At 45.0% G+C, this 17025-nt stretch overlaps 1 protein-coding gene across 1 annotated transcript in view; it reads right to left on the reverse strand.

Annotated features, from left to right (window-relative positions):
• The window catches only part of LOC137645952 (small ubiquitin-related modifier 3-like), a 50915-nt gene that overhangs the window by 12145 nt on the left and 21745 nt on the right, over positions 1-17025 (reverse strand). The window contains exon 2 of the mRNA XM_068379025.1: positions 4800-4925. Within this exon, the coding sequence (XP_068235126.1) occupies positions 4800-4925 (126 nt within the window). The remainder of the gene's footprint in view (positions 1-4799; positions 4926-17025) is intronic.

Consider the following 17025-nt stretch of genomic DNA (forward strand, 5'->3'; position numbering starts at 1 on the left):
CTGACGTACATCTGCTTCCACTCCACCATTTGTTGCAACAACAGACCCCACGTACTTAAACTGATCCACCTCCTCAAGTAACTCTCCATTCAACATGACATTCAACTTCGCACCACCTTCCCTTCTCGTACATCTCATAACTTTACTCTTAGCCACATTAACTCTCAACTTCCTTCTCTCACACACCCTTCCAGATTCTGTTACTAATCGGCCAAGCTTCTCTTCCGTGTCTGCAACCAGTACAGTATCATCCGCAAACAAAACTGATTTACCTCCCATTAATTGTCATTCTCGTCTACCAGTTTCAATCCTCGTCCAAGCACTCGAGCATTCACCTCTCTCACCACTCCATCAACATACAAGTTAAACAACCACGGTGACATCACACATCCCTGTCTCGGCCCCACTCTCACCGGAAACCAATCACTCACTTCATTTCCTATCCTAACACATGCTTTACTACCTTTGTAGAAACTCTTCACTGCTTGCAACAACCTTCCACCAACTCCATATAACATCATCACATTACACATTGCTTCCCTATCAACTCTATCATACGCCTTCTCCAGATCCATAATCGCAACTTACACCTCCTTACCTTTTACTGAATATTTCTCGTATATCTGCCTAACTGTAAAAATCTGATTCATACAACCCCTACCTCTTCTAAAACCACCCTGTACTTTTAAGATTGCATTCTCTATTTTATCCTTAATCCTATCAATCAGTACTCTACCATACACTTTTCCAACTACACTCAACAAACTAATACCCCTTGAATTACAACACTCATGCACATCTCCCTTACACTTACTGTATATAGAGGTACAATACTCGCACAAACCCAATCTACTGGTAACATTGACAACACAAAACACATATTACACAATCTCACCAACCATTCAAGTACAGTCACATCCCCTTCCTTCAACATCTCAGCTCTCACACCATCCATACCAGATGCTTTTCCTACTCCCGTTTCATCTAGTGCTCTCCTCACTTCCTCTCTTGTAATCTCTCTCTCATTCTCATCTCCCATCACCGGCACCTCAACACCTGCAACAGCAATTTTATCTGCCTCCTTATTATCCTCAACATTCAGTAAACTTTCAAAATATTCTGCCCACCTTTTCTTTGCCTCTTCTCCTTTTAACAACCTTCCTTTTCATCTTTCTCTGTCTCTTCAATTCTTGAACCAGCCTTCCTTAATAATAATAATAATAATAATAATAATAATAATAATAATAATAATAATAATAATTAGTGATGGAGGGCCAACTATGAGTAAAGAGCTCAGGATTGTATGGTTAGAAAAATCCTCTTCTTTGTCTACATCTTTTCCCACTTCTATGTGGGGTCGATGTTTTTGGTCAGCTTTCTCCATCTACCTCTGTCCCACACCTCATCACCGGTTAATCCCTTAGATCGAAGGTCATCCTTGATACAGTCCACCCACCTTCACTTTGGTCTCCCTCTCCTTCTCGTTCCCTGTACCTCCATTTCCATCACTCTCCTCCCAATATACTGTTCATCTATTCTCATGACATGACCATACCACCTCAGTCTACTTTCTTGGATCTTATCTGATAGTTTCTAACTCCTGTGGTACCCCTAATTACCTCATTCCGTATCTTATCTCTTCTTGTCACCCCACACATCCATCTCAACATTCTCATATCTGCCACATCCATCTTCTTTTCCTCTGTCTTCTTTATTGTCCACGTCTCCGCTCCATACATTATTGCCGGTCTCACAACTGTCCTGTGACTTTTCCTTTCAACTTAACCCCTATTTTCCTGTCGCATAGTACTCCACGCACTTTTTTCCAATTTTTCCATCCTGCTTGTATTCTGTGGTTTATTTCTACCCACAGATCACTGTCTTCTGCAACTGTTGATCCCAAATACCTGAAATTTTTAACTCTTTTCAATCTCTCTCCTTGTAAACTAACTTCCTCATTCTTGCCATTTTCCAATCTCAAATACTGTCTTTTTCCTGCTGATCTTCAATCCCCTATTTTCCATTTCTCTTCCCCACTCCTCCAGTTTCTCTTCTACTACCTCTCGCCTAGTGCTACACAGTATAACATCATCAGCAAAAAGCATACACCAAGGAGACTGACTGACCTCTAATACCTTGTGTTAATGCATCCATGACCAGATCAAATAGGCAAGGGCTCAATGCAGACCCCTGATGTAGTCCCACATTTACTGGGAAACTTTCTGTTAGGCCTATACTGCTCTTAACATTTGCTTCTGCCTTTTCATACATATCTTGGGTGATTCTTACGTATTTCTCAGGGACTCCCTTTTCTCTCATATATCTCCACCGCTCCTGACGTGGTACTCAATCGTATGCCTTCTCCATGTCAATAAAGACCATATGTAATCCTTTCTGTTTCTCCCGATGTTTTTCTATCACCTGCCTCAAAGCAAATATTGCTTCTACAGTCCCTCTTCCTGGCATGAATCCAAATTGTTCCTCACCAATTGTTGTTTCATCTGAGTCTCTTCTCAATGATCTTCTCCCATATTTTCATAGTATGGCTTATCAGCATTATGCCTCTGTAATCGACACATTCCTGTATATATTACTGTACTTACAATTTTTAACTTATTCATACACAAATACAAACCATTTGCTCTTTACTATGAGAAATCCACCATTAGGTAGGTAAAGTACAAGCCACAGCTGGCTGGGATATTGACCTGGGGTGCAACTCTGAGCTCATGTGAACGTAAGAGGGGCACACTTCTTACCCCCACAAACTTTCAGAATGTCATACACGAGAGTTGACGGCCTGGGCAATAGTGGAGAAAAAATACGGAAACTTTAGGCACTGTGTCTTGATCAGGTAAGATTATCGGAGTGTGTAGCACTTCTCTCACTTAACCTAGACATTGCCCATCACTCCCTCGCAGGGATGATGGGAACATAGAAAAATATACAGTATACCACATATTTGGGGCCTGTACACAAAGGAAATGAGCATCGCCAGCAGTCGGAGGTAGGCCGCATTGCAGAGTCGTCCAGATGCTGCCCCCCAAAAGATGAATGAAGAAAAGACCAGCCAATCTAACCATTCATCACCGACTAACACTGGGTAACGTCTGCCCTCAACCAACTGTTACTTGTCCTGTAAGGGAGCAGAGGTAACTTACAGCACTTGTTGTGCTGCCACCAAATGTATACAGGTTCCTGTGGGTTACATCTTACAGGTAATGTGCAGTAAACATGGCCTTGAAGTTTCAGATTGTGAGTCTCCATTTGCACCTGCCATTTTAACAAAGTGCTATTTGATGTGTGGGCGAGCTCCAGAAGTTCGTTTAAGATAGCGCCAAAGAAGCTCTCACAGGACATAGTAACGAATGATCAGGATCTTCGGTTACATAACAAAGACTCGTAATCCAGAAGGTCACAAACCTAGGGTCCACTACAGCCAGATTCTGAGTCTTAGCAACAAACTCAGGGATGAAGTTGAGTGTACCTACCACCATGCCCTTGAATGGGCATGACGTATAAAAGACCATGCAACTCACCGACTCGTTTGGCCGTGGAGGAAAACTCCGTCTTAAGGGTCAAGTCACAATCCGAGGACTGAGGCAGCGGTTCATGCATTATAACACACAATATATTCAAGGGAGACCGCCTAACTTCCGACTGAGGACAAGCAAGCTCAAAACTCCGTATAACGAAAGTAAATTCCATCTGGGGGGAATAGGAAGGATTGCCCAATTGTTGATCTTCCTTATGCAGCCCAACCCTTCAATGAATGAATGGTCCAGCTCTCTTTGCTTCAAGGCTTCAGCCTTAGGGCTAGAAATCGCAAGCAGCATTCCGACACAGTGGTTCGAAACTTTGTCTTGCGACTCATCCAGGCTTGAACTCCCACCCTTAGGAGCTAAAGCTGTGTCAGGTTCGTCAATGGGATCCCTTGCCGAGGCCGGAGACCTAGAGGGGAGGTTTGGCAATGTTGGTAACACCGAGGTAGAAACCGAAATAAGAATGCCCCTCTGGCGAAAAAGGAGAACTTTCATGGCCCAGTTCTTCGGAAGGGTCTTCAAGTCATTCAGCTCCCAGGGCTTGACCAAGAAGGAGGCATGGAGATGGACATTCCTTAGGGAGATTACAAACCCATGTTGGATCTTGAGTAATAGCGATAGCTATGGGTACGAGTGTCGTCTGCATCCAGGGCAAAGGGAATGAGGATCATTCTCCTGCAATAGTGACTGATATACTGATGATTCAATGCTGTAATTTTTTTTTTCTGTTGATTTCTGATGTACTGCTGTATGTAACTGCTAATGGGCGTAATAAATTTATTCTATCTCTCTCTCTCTCTCTCTCTCTCTCTCTCTCTCTCTCTCTCATTAGTAATGAGGGGTAGTTTTATGTCATTCGACACCTATTTATCGTGAAATTATTACAGAATAACATAGACACTTCAATGAATATAAAATTTCCATTTACACAAAAATCAGAGCTTCACCATTATTCAGAGAAAATTATATAATATATAAAACAAATTTCTGAAAAATTATTCTATAATCACTTCACAATGAATTGGAAAAAATATTTTGGTTGTTTAGAAAATAAAGCAAACTTTTGGAATATTTATTCTGCAATCAGCAGTAAAACAAATAAACCTGGAAATGTAGATTATTCTAAAGTAAAAGAGCAAATACATTCGATGGAGACAACATCGTATATAGCTCGAGTAACGGCCTCGTAGTGAAGGGGTTCAGGGATAACTTATGCATATTAATAAACATCTAAAAAATACAAGTAATATTACTTACTGATCTTTCACAATATGCATTGATCAACTTTTTCAATGACGTATGTTTTTTAATTTTAAAGTGAACCATCTGGCCATCTTGACCCAGCACTTTCAGATTGATGTGTTCTGTCGGCTTCTCCTCCTTCTGAAACATTGAAATCTCAGATAAAGTATAAATAAAATAATCTCAGGCACTACTTAAACAGAAGTAACAATCTTTAAAAGTAAATTGATTTACTACCATAAGAAAACAAACCTTCGTAACACTATAGGAGCACAAGGTGTCCTTCGATGAAAAGTGATTTCAGTAGTTGAAGTATGTTAACAACGCGTTTTAGACATGAGAAGAGGGCACTGGTAAAACACTATTAGCTGCCATTGAGGCTCAATATCTTAATTACTATGGTGTGGTCATGAAATTTTACTTTGATTGTGACTCATTTTTTTTTATTCCACATCTGGGATACTAGAATGAGATTTAGGTGTTTATGTACAATTCTGCCTTTGCTATTTTGGCAAGCTTGTGGTATTTATAAACAGTAATCACTATCATGAAGTCCTTCAACTTATATCTAAATAAAAGCAAAATTGTTATCATACCAAGGCAATATTCTTTCCTAACTACTGTACTATATAACATGTGAATGGCAATTTATTGTAACCTGCAATGATTTTCTTATCTTATTCAGTGTTTCCAAATGGGAAGATTACCCCTTTACTTTCCAAAAGTGTGGCTAAAGGTTATGTATGACTAGCATACAACACCACTCTGTCTCCTTCATACGACAGAATACAAGGATCACTAGGCATACACCCACAATCTCCTAGAAGTCTGTAAGTCATCTTGACTTCTGGAAGTTACTGTAAACACTATTGTATGGTTTATCCCCTATTTGCCCTTATTAGTCTCTTTTAAAATCCATGGAGTTACAGTAAACAATCGTGTATGGTTGTTTTTAAGTCTTGGAAATTAATGTAAATGTTCTTGTATGTTATTTTTCAAGTTACTGTATACATCCCATATTCTTTATTATAATATGTTATTTTGATAATAAAATAAATTTTTGAATATACTTACCCGGTGATTATATAAGCTGCAGCTCTGCTGCTCGACAGAAAACTCTACGGAAAAAATCCGCCAGCGATCGCTATGCAGGTAGGGGGTGTACTTCAACAGCGCCATCTGTCGTCCAGGTACTCAGTACTCATTGTAAACAAAGAACTCAATTTTCTCCTCGGTCCACTGCGTCTCTATTGGGGAGGAAGGGAGGGTCCTTTAATATATAATCACCGGGTAAGTATATTCAAAAATTTATTTTATTATCAAAATAACATTTTTCAATATTTAACTTAGCCGGTGATTATATAAGCTGATTCACACCCAGGGGGGTGGGTAGAGACCAGCAATAAATGTTTACATTATTATGAGCTAAGGATTTTTTTATTTCATTTTAAAAGTTATCAAAATAACAAAAACAAAATAAATAGGTACCTGGTAAGGAAGTCGACTTGAACAATTACTCTGCCTTTTTAAGTACGTCTTCCTTACGGAGCCTCGCGATCCTCTTAGGATGCTGAGCGACCCCTAGGATCTGAAGTATGAAGGGTTGCAACCCATACCACAGGACCTCATCAAAACCTCTAATCTAGGCGCTTCTCAAGAAAAGAATTTGACCACCCGCCAAATCAACCAGGATGCGAAAGGCTTCTTAGCCTTCCGGACAACCCAAAAACAACAATAAAAACATTTCAAGAGAAAAATTAAAAAGGTTATGGAATTAGGGGATTGTAGTGGTTGAGCCCTCACCCACTACTGCACTCGCTGCTACGAATGGTCCCAGAGTGTAGCAGTTCTCGTAAAGAGACTGGACATCTTTAAGATAAAAAGACGCGAACACTGACTTGCTTCTCCAATAGGTTGCGTCCATTATACTTCGCAGAGATCTATTTTGTTTAAAGGCCACTGAAGTTGCGACAGCTCTAACTTCATGTGTCCTTACCTTCAGCAAAGCTTGGTCTTCCTCACTCAGATGTGAATGAGCTTCTCGTATTAACAGTCTGATAAAATAGGATAAAGCATTCTTTGACATAGGCAAAGATGGTTTCTTAACTGAACACCATAAAGCTTCTGACTGTCCTCGTAAAGGTTTAGTTCGTCTTAAATAGAACTTAAGAGCTCTCACAGGGCATAAGACTCTTTCTAGTTCATTTCCAACCATATTCGATAGGCTTGGAATATCGAACGATTTCGGCCAAGGACGAGAGGGTAGCTCGTTTTTGGCTAGAAAACCAAGTTGTAGAGAACATGTAGCCGTTTCAGATGAAAATCTGATGTTCCTGCTGAAGGCGTGAATCTCACTGACTCTTTTAGCTGTGGCTAAGCAAACCAGGAAAAGTGTCTTTAAAGTGAGATCTTTAAAGGAGGCTGATTGTAGCGGCTCGAACGTTTCTGACATGAGGAATCTTAGTACCACGTCTAAATTCCAACCAGGTGTAGCCAAACGACGCTCCTTCGTGGTCTCAAAAGACTTAAGGAGGTCCTGTAGATCTTTGTTGTAACCCTTGATAGTGGGAGCTGAAAGAGATCGTTCTTTCCTCAGGTATAAAAGGAAGTCAGCTATTTGAGTTACAGAGGTACTGGTCGAGGATACAGATACTGACTTGCACCAGTTTCGGAAGACTTCCCACTTCGATTGGTAGACTCTAAGGGTGGATGTCCTCCTTGCTCTAGCAATCGCCCTGGCTGCCTCCTTCGAAAAGCCTCTAGCTCTCGAGAGTCTTTCGATAGTCTGAAGGCAGTCAGACGAAGAGCGTGGAGGCCTTGGTGTACCTTCTTTACGTGTGGCTGACGTAGAAGGTCCACCCTTAGAGGAAGAGTTCTGGGAACGTCCACTAGCCATCGAAGTACCTCGGTGAACCATTCTCTCGCGGGCCAGAGGGGAGCAACTAACGTCAACCTTGTCCCTTCGTGAGAGGCGAACTTCTGCAGTACCTTGTTGACAATCTTGAACGGAGGGAATGCATATAGGTCTAGATGTGACCAATCTAGGAGAAAGGCATCTATATGAACTGCTGCTGGGTCCGGGATTGGTGACCAATATATTGGGAGCCTCTTGGTCATCGAGGTTGCGAAGAGATCTATGGTAGGCTGGCCCCATGTGGCCCAAAGTCTCTTGCACACATCCTTGTGTAGGGTCCATTCTGTTGGAATGATTTGTCCCTTCCGACTGAGGCAATCTGCCATGACATTCAAGTTGCCTTGGATGAACCTCGTTACTAGTGAAATGTTTAGATCTTTTGACCAGGTGAGGAGGTCCCTTGCGATCTCGTACAACGTCATAGAGTGGGTCCCTCCTTGCTTGGAGATGTACGCCAAAGCCGTGGTGTTGTCCGAGTTCACCTCCACCACTTTGCCTTGAAGGAGAGACTTGAAGCTTTTCAAGGCCAGATGAACTGCCAGTAGCTCCTTGCAGTTGATATGCATTGTCCTTTGACTCGAGTTCCAAGTTCCCGAGCATTCCCGACCGTCTAATGTCACGCCCCAGCCCGTGTCCGATGCGTCCGAGAAGAGAACGTGGTTGGGAGTCTGAACAGCCAGGGGCAGACCCTCTCTGAGGCTGATACTGTCCTTCCACCAAGTCAGGGCAGACTTCATCTTCTCGGAAATGGGGATTGAGACCGCTTCTAGCGTCTTGTCCTTTTTCCAGTAAACAGCTAGGTGATATTGGAGAGGACGGAGGTGTAGTCTTCCTAACGAAATGAACTGTTCCAGGGATGATAGAGTCCCTATCAGACTCATCCACTGCCTGACTAAACATCGTTCCTTCTTCAGCATGTTCTGGATGCATAACTGGGCTTGACTTGTTCTGGGGGCCGACGGAAAAGCCCGAAAAGCTAGACTGTGAATCTCCATCCCTAAATACACAATAGTTTGGGATGGGACCACTTGAGACTTTTCCATATTGACAAGGAGACCCAATTCCTTGGTCAGATCTAGAGTCCACTTTAGATCCTTCAGACAGCGACGACTGGAAGAAGCTCTTCGAAGCCAGTCGTCCAAATAGAGGGAGGCTCTGATGTCCGCTAAATGAAGGAATTTGGCTACATTCCTCATCAGCCTCGTAAACACAAGAGGAGCTGTGCTTAGGCCAAAGCACAGGGCTTAAAACTGGTAGACAACCTTTTCGTAAACAAATCTCAGAAAAGGTTGGGAGTCTGGGTGGATGGGGACGTGGAAGTATGCGTCCCTTAGGTCTAAAGAGACCATCCAGTCTTCCCTTCTGACCGCTGCTAGAACGGACTTTGTGGTCTCCATGGAGAACGTCTGCTTGTGACAAAGACATTCAGCGCACTGACGTCTAGCACCGGCCTCCACCCTCCTGTCTTCTTTGCCACTAAGAAGAGACGGTTGTAGAAGCCCGGGGTTTGATGGTCCAGGACTTTGACTACCACTCCCTTTTCTAGTAAGAGAGACACCTCCTGTTTCAACGCTCGTCTCTTGTCTTCCTCTCTGTACCTGGGAGAGAGATCGATGGGAGACGTTGCTAGAGGGGGTTTTCGTACAAACGGGATCTTGTACCCCTCTCTGAGCAACTTCACAGATTGTGCATCTGCGCCTCTCTTCTCCCAGGTCTGCCAGAAGTTCTTGAGTCTGGCTCCCACTGCTGTCTGAAGAAGCTGGCAGTCAGACTCTGCCTTTAAAGGACTTGGTTCCTTTCTTCTTCCCACGTCTCCCTTCGGCACAAGCACCTCCTCTGCTGGAGGCTCTGCCACGAAAGGGCGGAATAAATCGGGACGCTGGAGTGTCCATCCTTGGTCTAGCTGACAAGGTAGGCAAAGGGGTGGCTTTGCGGGCAGAGGACGCAACCAGGTCATGAGTGTCCTTCTGTATCAAAGAAGCAGCAATCTCCTTAATCAAGTCCTCTGGAAAAAGGCACTTAGAAAGAGGAGCAAACAGAAGTTCGGATCTTTGACAAGGTGTCACTCCAGCTGACAGGAAAAAGCAAAGGTTCTCACGCTTCTTGAGGACTCCGGATACGAACGATGCAGCAAGCTCATTAGACCCGTCACGTATGGCCTTGTCCATGCAGGACATGATGAGCAAGGAAGTTTCCTTCTCAGTCGGGGAGATCTTCCTGCTCAAAGCTCCCAGACACCAGTCTAAAAAGTTGAAGACCTCGAAGGCTCTAAATATCCCTTTCAACAGGTGGTCTAGGTCCGAAGATGACCAACATATCTTAGAGCGTCTCATGGCTAGCCTTCGGGGAGAGTCTACAAGACTTGAGAAGTCGCCCTGGGCAGAGGCAGGAACTCCCGAGCCGAGAACTTCTCCCGTGGCATACCAGACGCTCGATCTGGAAGAGAGTCTAGCAGGGGGAAACGTAAAGGCTGTCTTCCCTAGACTCTTTTTGGACTGCATCCATTCTCCTATTACTCGTAAAGCTCTCTTGGACGAGCGTGCGAGAACGAGTCTAGTAAAGGCAGGCGAGGATGACGGCGTACCTAATACAAACTCTGACGGAGGAGAGCGCGGAGCCACAGACACAAACTGGTCCGGAAACATCTCTTTGAACAGAGCAAGAACTTTTCTAAAGTCCAAAGAGGGTTGCGTGGACTTAGGCTCGTCAAGGTTCGAATGTGGTTCATCAACGTGTGCCGCATCGTCATCATCAGAAAGTCCATCATCCGAGTATTGAGGAGGAAGCGGCAATGGAGTAGGTATCGGCTGGTTAGCTGAGTCCGGTCGCACGGGTGCACGCGTGACTGAACCGGACGCAACGTCATGGAACTGTTGCCCAGTCTGTGAGCTGGCAACAACCATAGCAGCGCGGGGACGCACAGCGTCTACTCCAGACTGTCTAGTCTGATGTGGGTGAGCAGTGGCAACCACACTGGGTTGCGGAGGTTGACGCACCGCCTCAAAACAAAACAACTCTGACGGTTGTTGTACCTCGCGAACGTCAACGGAAGGTTCCGTGCGTCGCTGAACGTCAACATGCGGCTGGCAGGGCACACTGGAACGCATGGGTGGCGGGACTCTCTCAGCTGGAGTGCGCAAGAAGGTCGCCTCAGCGTCCACAGGACGCACAACCGAGTGTGTGGTTGGTTGTAGGCAAGAGGTTGGTGCAGCAGCAACCTTCTCCGCACGAAAGTCCTGCATCAGAGACGTTAACTGGGACTGCATGGTCTTCAGCAAAGACCACTTAGGGTCTGCAGGAGCAGGTGCGGCGACAGACGGTGTAACTGCCTGAGGCGGTACCGCTTTGCCTCTCTTAGGAGGTGAGCAGTCATCGGAAGACTGCAGCGAGTCCGAACTGACCCAGTGGCTACAACTGGGCCGTTGGACTTGCGCGGAAGGGACCGACTTGCGCTTACGTGGTCGTGAGACCTTGGTCCATGGTTTCTTACGAGAAACCTCTTCCGCAGACGAGGAATAAATGGGCTCTCTCGTCTTTGTGTGGGTGGGGCGATCTTGGGTAGATACGCCCGAAACCACGGAGGGAACGTCTGTTCGCTGATTAAAGCCTCTCGAACCCATTGGTCGTACGACATTGCTTCTCCCCTGGACTTGGGAGCTTGCAAGAGGTCCCGGACTAGGAGGACGACAGGCACGAACAGACGAACCCTCAAGCGCAACACTATCCACAACACTATCACTCACTTTATCACTTCCCACTGCACTTTTACACTTCAGCTCCTTGACGTCCGCCATGAGCTGGTTACGGTCACTAGCCAGGGACTCAACTCTCTCACCCAGAGCTTGGATGGCACGCATCATATCAGCCATCGAAGGTTCCTGAGTGCCAGAAGGGGGATTAGGAGCAACCACTACAGGGGAAGGAATAGGTTGTGGGGCATGAGGAGAGGAAAAATCAACAGAACGAGATGAACTTCTCCTGACTCTATCTCTCTCTAGCCTACGTGTATATTTTTGAAATTCGATAAAATCGAATTCCGAAAGCCCAACGCATTCCTCACATTGATCTTCCAATTGACAGGTTTTATCCCGACAATTGGAACAAACGGTGTGAGGATCGATAGAGGCCTTCGGAAGACGCCTTGAACAGTCCCTAGCATTACACTTCCTGAATTTTGGGACTTGAGAAGGGTCAGCCATTTTGAATTGGTCAAAGGGGAATTCAAAAACTATCCAAAGTCATCAACAAATAATCCGATATCAAAAAAAGAATGCAAGGATTTATTGAAGAGAAAGCCTGCACAGCGAAAGCTCAAAACTAGAATAGTGTACTTCACCAAATAGTTGTGAAAACAAATCCAGTTAGCAACAGCGAATTAGTAGGTCTTGCCGGTAGCACGACAGAGAGAAAATTGAGTTCTTTGTTTACAATGAGTACTGAGTACCTGGACGACAGATGGCGCTGTTGAAGTACACCCCCTACCTGCATAGCGATCGCTGGCGGATTTTTTCCGTAGAGTTTTCTGTCGAGCAGCAGAGCTGCAGCTTATATAATCACCGGCTAAGTTAAATATTGAAAAATGTATGTTTCCTAACTAGACCACTTGTTGTAGACTTGGAACTGCTTATTTGATAGCTCTAGAAACTACAGTGGACATACATCCTGGTTCCCATATTTAAAACAATCTGTAGATATTCTTGTGTCAACATGATTGTTGGCTGCATGACAGGTAGCAATTCTCTTAGATATTTGAATAAGAGTCCTATGATTGCAAAGGGTGGAGATTCCAGGAAATCTTGCCTAACCACAGAAGCACAGTTCGATATAAAAAGGAGCTACTGAATAGCGAAGAATTGCTGAAAAAATCGACGATAAAAAGCATGTGGAAACATTCCAAAAATGTTGCATCATCAGTTGCGTGAAAAGTTCCAAGGTCGCTCACATCAAAAAGTCGAGTCAACATCTGCTCACCAAGAAAAAGACCGTTAAGCCAAAAGATCACAGTCAGAATGTAGTTTCTACGTCTTCAACTTTAGGCTGGAAAACATTATTTCTTTCAATGGAAGAGAAAAGAATGGTGGGAGTATTCATGAAAACTCCTATCGTATGGACTAAGCTGGCTAAGTGCTTTTTTAAACAAATAAAATCAATGTATTGTCACAAATTAAGAGTTTATTGAATTCTAAATAGGCCATTAAACGAGATCATCTAAGTTCATAGGAAACGGGGCAGATGGTTGTCGACCTGTGACCTCGTCTCCACGATCCAGGGCTAGGAAAATACAAATTACCTCTAAATTTGTCATTTATTCCGTAACTGGAATACAAATCAATGCTATTTATAGTGGCGACTCACCCATCAGGAAGGTGGCCGTCCCTGTTCTGGCTTTTAGGTCTTACCTGGGGTATTCCGTATTGTGTGGGATAGTGCATAAATAAGGAGACCCTAACACCTCGCTAAACATGCTAAGCATGGTCTGCAGCCCACGCAATCTGTGTGTGATGAGAAACTAGCTACGTGACTGTAAAGGTAAAGGTTATTCTGAGTCTTGCAGGGAATAACCGCAGAGACCGAGACATTCCTAATACCACCTCGCCAGGGTATAGGGACGAAACAGTATTGTGACAATACTAGGTTACACAAGGGAACAATGATTTACCTGCAGAGGTTTGAGGTCACCTTGTGCAGTGGACCTAGGATGCTGATTTCCCGAAGAGAGGGGAGGATGAAGAAAGGAAAAGAGTCAGACCTTTTTTTTCATTCACTCAGACTAAAACCCAAGTAACCAATACCCTCAACCTTCTGCTACTTGTCCAATAAGGAGCTTGCATCCACCACAGGACCGATGGAAAAAGTATTGAGGTTCCTGTGTGTCACATCTTGCACGTAGTGGGCGGTGAACATAGTTTGACGTTTCCACAAGCACATTTGCAATACCTGCATCACAGAGTAGTTCTTTTAAAAGACCAAAGACGTAGCTACACCCGACATTGTGGGCTCCAGGACGACGTGCTGGAGGAGGATCTGGATTCAGAGCAAGGTCAATGACCCTGCAAATCCATGCGGAGATTGTGTTTTCATAATCCTCCTTTTGATTCTGCCTGTGCTGACGATCAGTGAGGGCACTCTGGGCCGAGCTGCTGCTATTCTCTTGAGGTAGTGCCTCAAACATCTCAAATGGGCATAGTACTGTAAAACATGATTTGGGTCGTCAGTTACAGAGCGGAGACTCATTATCCGGAAGGAGTCAAATCTAGGATCAGAAACCCTGGATTCTGAGTCTTGGCAACAAACTCAGAGACAAAGCTAAAGCTTACCTCTCCCCATCCTCTTGAATGGGTGACATCAAACGAAAGACCATGAAGTTTGCTAACTCGTTTGGCTGAGGGCAAGGAAACCAGGAACACCGTCTTCCATGTTAGAAGGAAATCTGTTGCCTGTCATAATGGTCCTTACGGGGATCCTTCTAAAACCAAAGAACTTGAACCACGTTCCATGGGGGAGACCTCACTTCTGACTGAGGACAGGAAAGTTCATAACTTTGTATGAGGAGGGAAGTTCTAGAGATGAGGAAATGCCCATTTCTTTCAGTTTAAAGGTGAGACTCATAGTTGAGCGATAGCCTTTAACGGCTGAATCCGAAAGATGCATTTCTTGCCTCAATACACGAGGAATTCCACTATTGCTGGAATAGTGGTATTGAGTGGATTAAGACCTCTTCCACGGCACCAACTACAGAGGACATTCCACTTTGCCTGGTAGAATGAAGATGATGACTTTCACAGCTATCCAGACATCCCCTTCACGACTTGTTGCAAAAAACCTCTCTGAGTGAGGAGATGCTGGATAGTCTCCAGGCGTGAAGGCGTTACAAAGCTACTGCCTTGTGGTTAATGTTGAGTTGACGTGGTTGTATGGGTAGATTGCGTCGTGGAGGAAGTTCTCTTGGCAGCACTGTAGGAGCAGCAGAAGGTCCAAGAGCCATTCTGCGTGATGCTATGATCCTCCTCTTCATCAGATTGTCGGCAAGCACAATCCTCTTGCTGGGAATGAAGCGAGCTGATGGTCAGACCGAGTGAACTTCCGCCCATCTCAGTATCTCTACTACTAGGTGGGATAGGGGCTGCGAAAAAAGTACCACCACCGTGAGACCTGTAAGGAACTAGTGAAACTCTTGAAGGGTCAGATATACGGACATCATCTCTAAGGTACTTTTCAGACTCTGACCAAAGGCCTGAGGCCAAGTGGTGCAGCACGTGGGGCCCCACCCACTTCTGATGCGTCCAAAAACAGCATCAAATCGGGTGGGAGGACGAAAAGACTGATGCCCTTCAGCAGATTCTTGTCTGCCAGCCACCATCTGAAGTTCGTCCTTTCCTCTGGTCCTATAGGGATCAGAGAGTCCAGGGAATCGAAGGCCTGATTCCAATTGAACTCCAGGCGCCACTGGAGAGATCAAATCCTGAGGCTGCCATTGGGAACTAGATGGGCCAAGGAAGATAGGTGTCCGAGGAGACATTGGCCCTTCTGAGCTGGGAGATCTTCTCCTCTGAGAATGGATCTTGTGACCTTCCTCAGCCTTGCTATCCTCTCATCCGATGGGAAGGCTCATGTAGTTTAGTGTCTAATATCATGCCCAGATATGCCAGTCTTTGAGTGGGAAGCAGAAACGACTTCTCGAGGTTTACCATGATCACCCGATCTTGGCAAAGCCTCTGAAGTCTGTCTCAGTGCTGAAGAAGGGTTGCCACTGAGTCTGCATACGATCGGCTAATCATCCAGGTAACGAAGGAGATGAATGCCGAGCTTGTGTGCCCAGGATGACACCAGGGCAAACATACTTGTGAAGACTTTAGGTGCTGTGGAAAGGCCGAAGCACAGCACCCTGAACTGGTATATTTTGTCGTCGACGTTGAATCTTAAGATACTTCCTAGAGCACGGAAGGACTGGGATCTGGAAGTATGTGTCCTATAGACCCCGTGTAACCATGAAGTCCTGCGGCCTTATCACTTGACTGACCGTACCTGCCATTTCCATGCTGAACGAAGTCTCTTCGACAAACTTGTTCAGAGCCGAGAGGTTGATGACTTGTCTCCAGCCTTCAGTCGCCTTTTTCACAAGAAAAAAATTGACAAAACCCTGAGGACCCGTCAAGGATCCTGGAGAGTCCCCTTGTCCAACATGGTCAGGACTTCAGCCCAAAGGGCCTGCCCCTTTGCTGAACCCATCGCAAAGGATTAACAAGTACTGTACTGGATACTTGGTCAGTGGAGGGAGATAAGAGTTGAATAGGACACGATACCCTGGACGAATCACGGACACCGTCCGAGTATTGCCCCAAGCTGCATCCACCCGAACCAGTAGCTTTGTAGGTATACGTCCACTGGTGGACAGGCAGGGGGATCACCTAAGGAAAGGACTTTTAAGGCACCACCTCTCCTTTCGCTGCCATCTTCTCTCTGGAGGCGCTGGAGGTCTGTAGGGCTGTGATGTCAAGGCTCTATGAAGGAGGGAGTCCTGGTTGGACTTCGTCCTTCAGAACTTATGGTACTTCCTCTGGTTGACACCCGAAGTTGGGAGAAGTTTGGCAAATGAGCCTGACTGGTATGTCACAAAGTAGTCTGCAAACTGAGAAGTGATCTTACGTCGAGCAGCCTAAACCCCTGGGACCAGGCCAGAGCTGCACTGAATTTCGGAGGATTTGAGTGCCTAAGACACGGTCTGGAATCATGTCTTTGCCTTCTTGCGGGGCTGTCCCTGGGTCTTTTAATCCATTAAGGGCCCTCATAATTGTTAACGGGAGGGCTGATTCTGCTCCTGACGCACTTCATGGGTCTCTAAGTTTAGGAAGAGGACTCTGACACTGTCTTGGCATCCTCTGATTCCAATTTTCTGGGGAAAAACAAAGATTCCAAGACAGAAGGTCTAGGTGTAGCGACCTTCTTGGCAAGGAGATGCTTAGTAACTGAAGGTGAAACGGTGTTCTCTTCCCGGGGTCTTCCCCTCTGTGACACAGACCAAATGTGTTTCTCAAAAGTAAATTTGCTGTCGAGAATCACACTTAAAGTTTTAAGTGAGTCATACAGAGTTGAAGAAACCTTATCAATGCTGAGATCTGGATGTTGAGGAGCCACGGTCTTTGACCTACTTACAATCATACTTTGAGTTTTGTTAGGATTCAACTTCATACCCCATAATTTGCACCATGCATTAATTTTAGCTAGATCTCTATTAAAGGATTCAGCAACCAACCCCAGATCTACATTCAGGAGTAGGAATTGACACAAAGAGAGTAGCATCAATTTCTAGGCCAAACCACATGTGTA

Source organism: Palaemon carinicauda, chromosome 8, assembly GCF_036898095.1.
Source record: "Palaemon carinicauda isolate YSFRI2023 chromosome 8, ASM3689809v2, whole genome shotgun sequence".
Classification (NCBI taxonomy): Eukaryota; Metazoa; Arthropoda; class Malacostraca; order Decapoda; family Palaemonidae; genus Palaemon; species Palaemon carinicauda.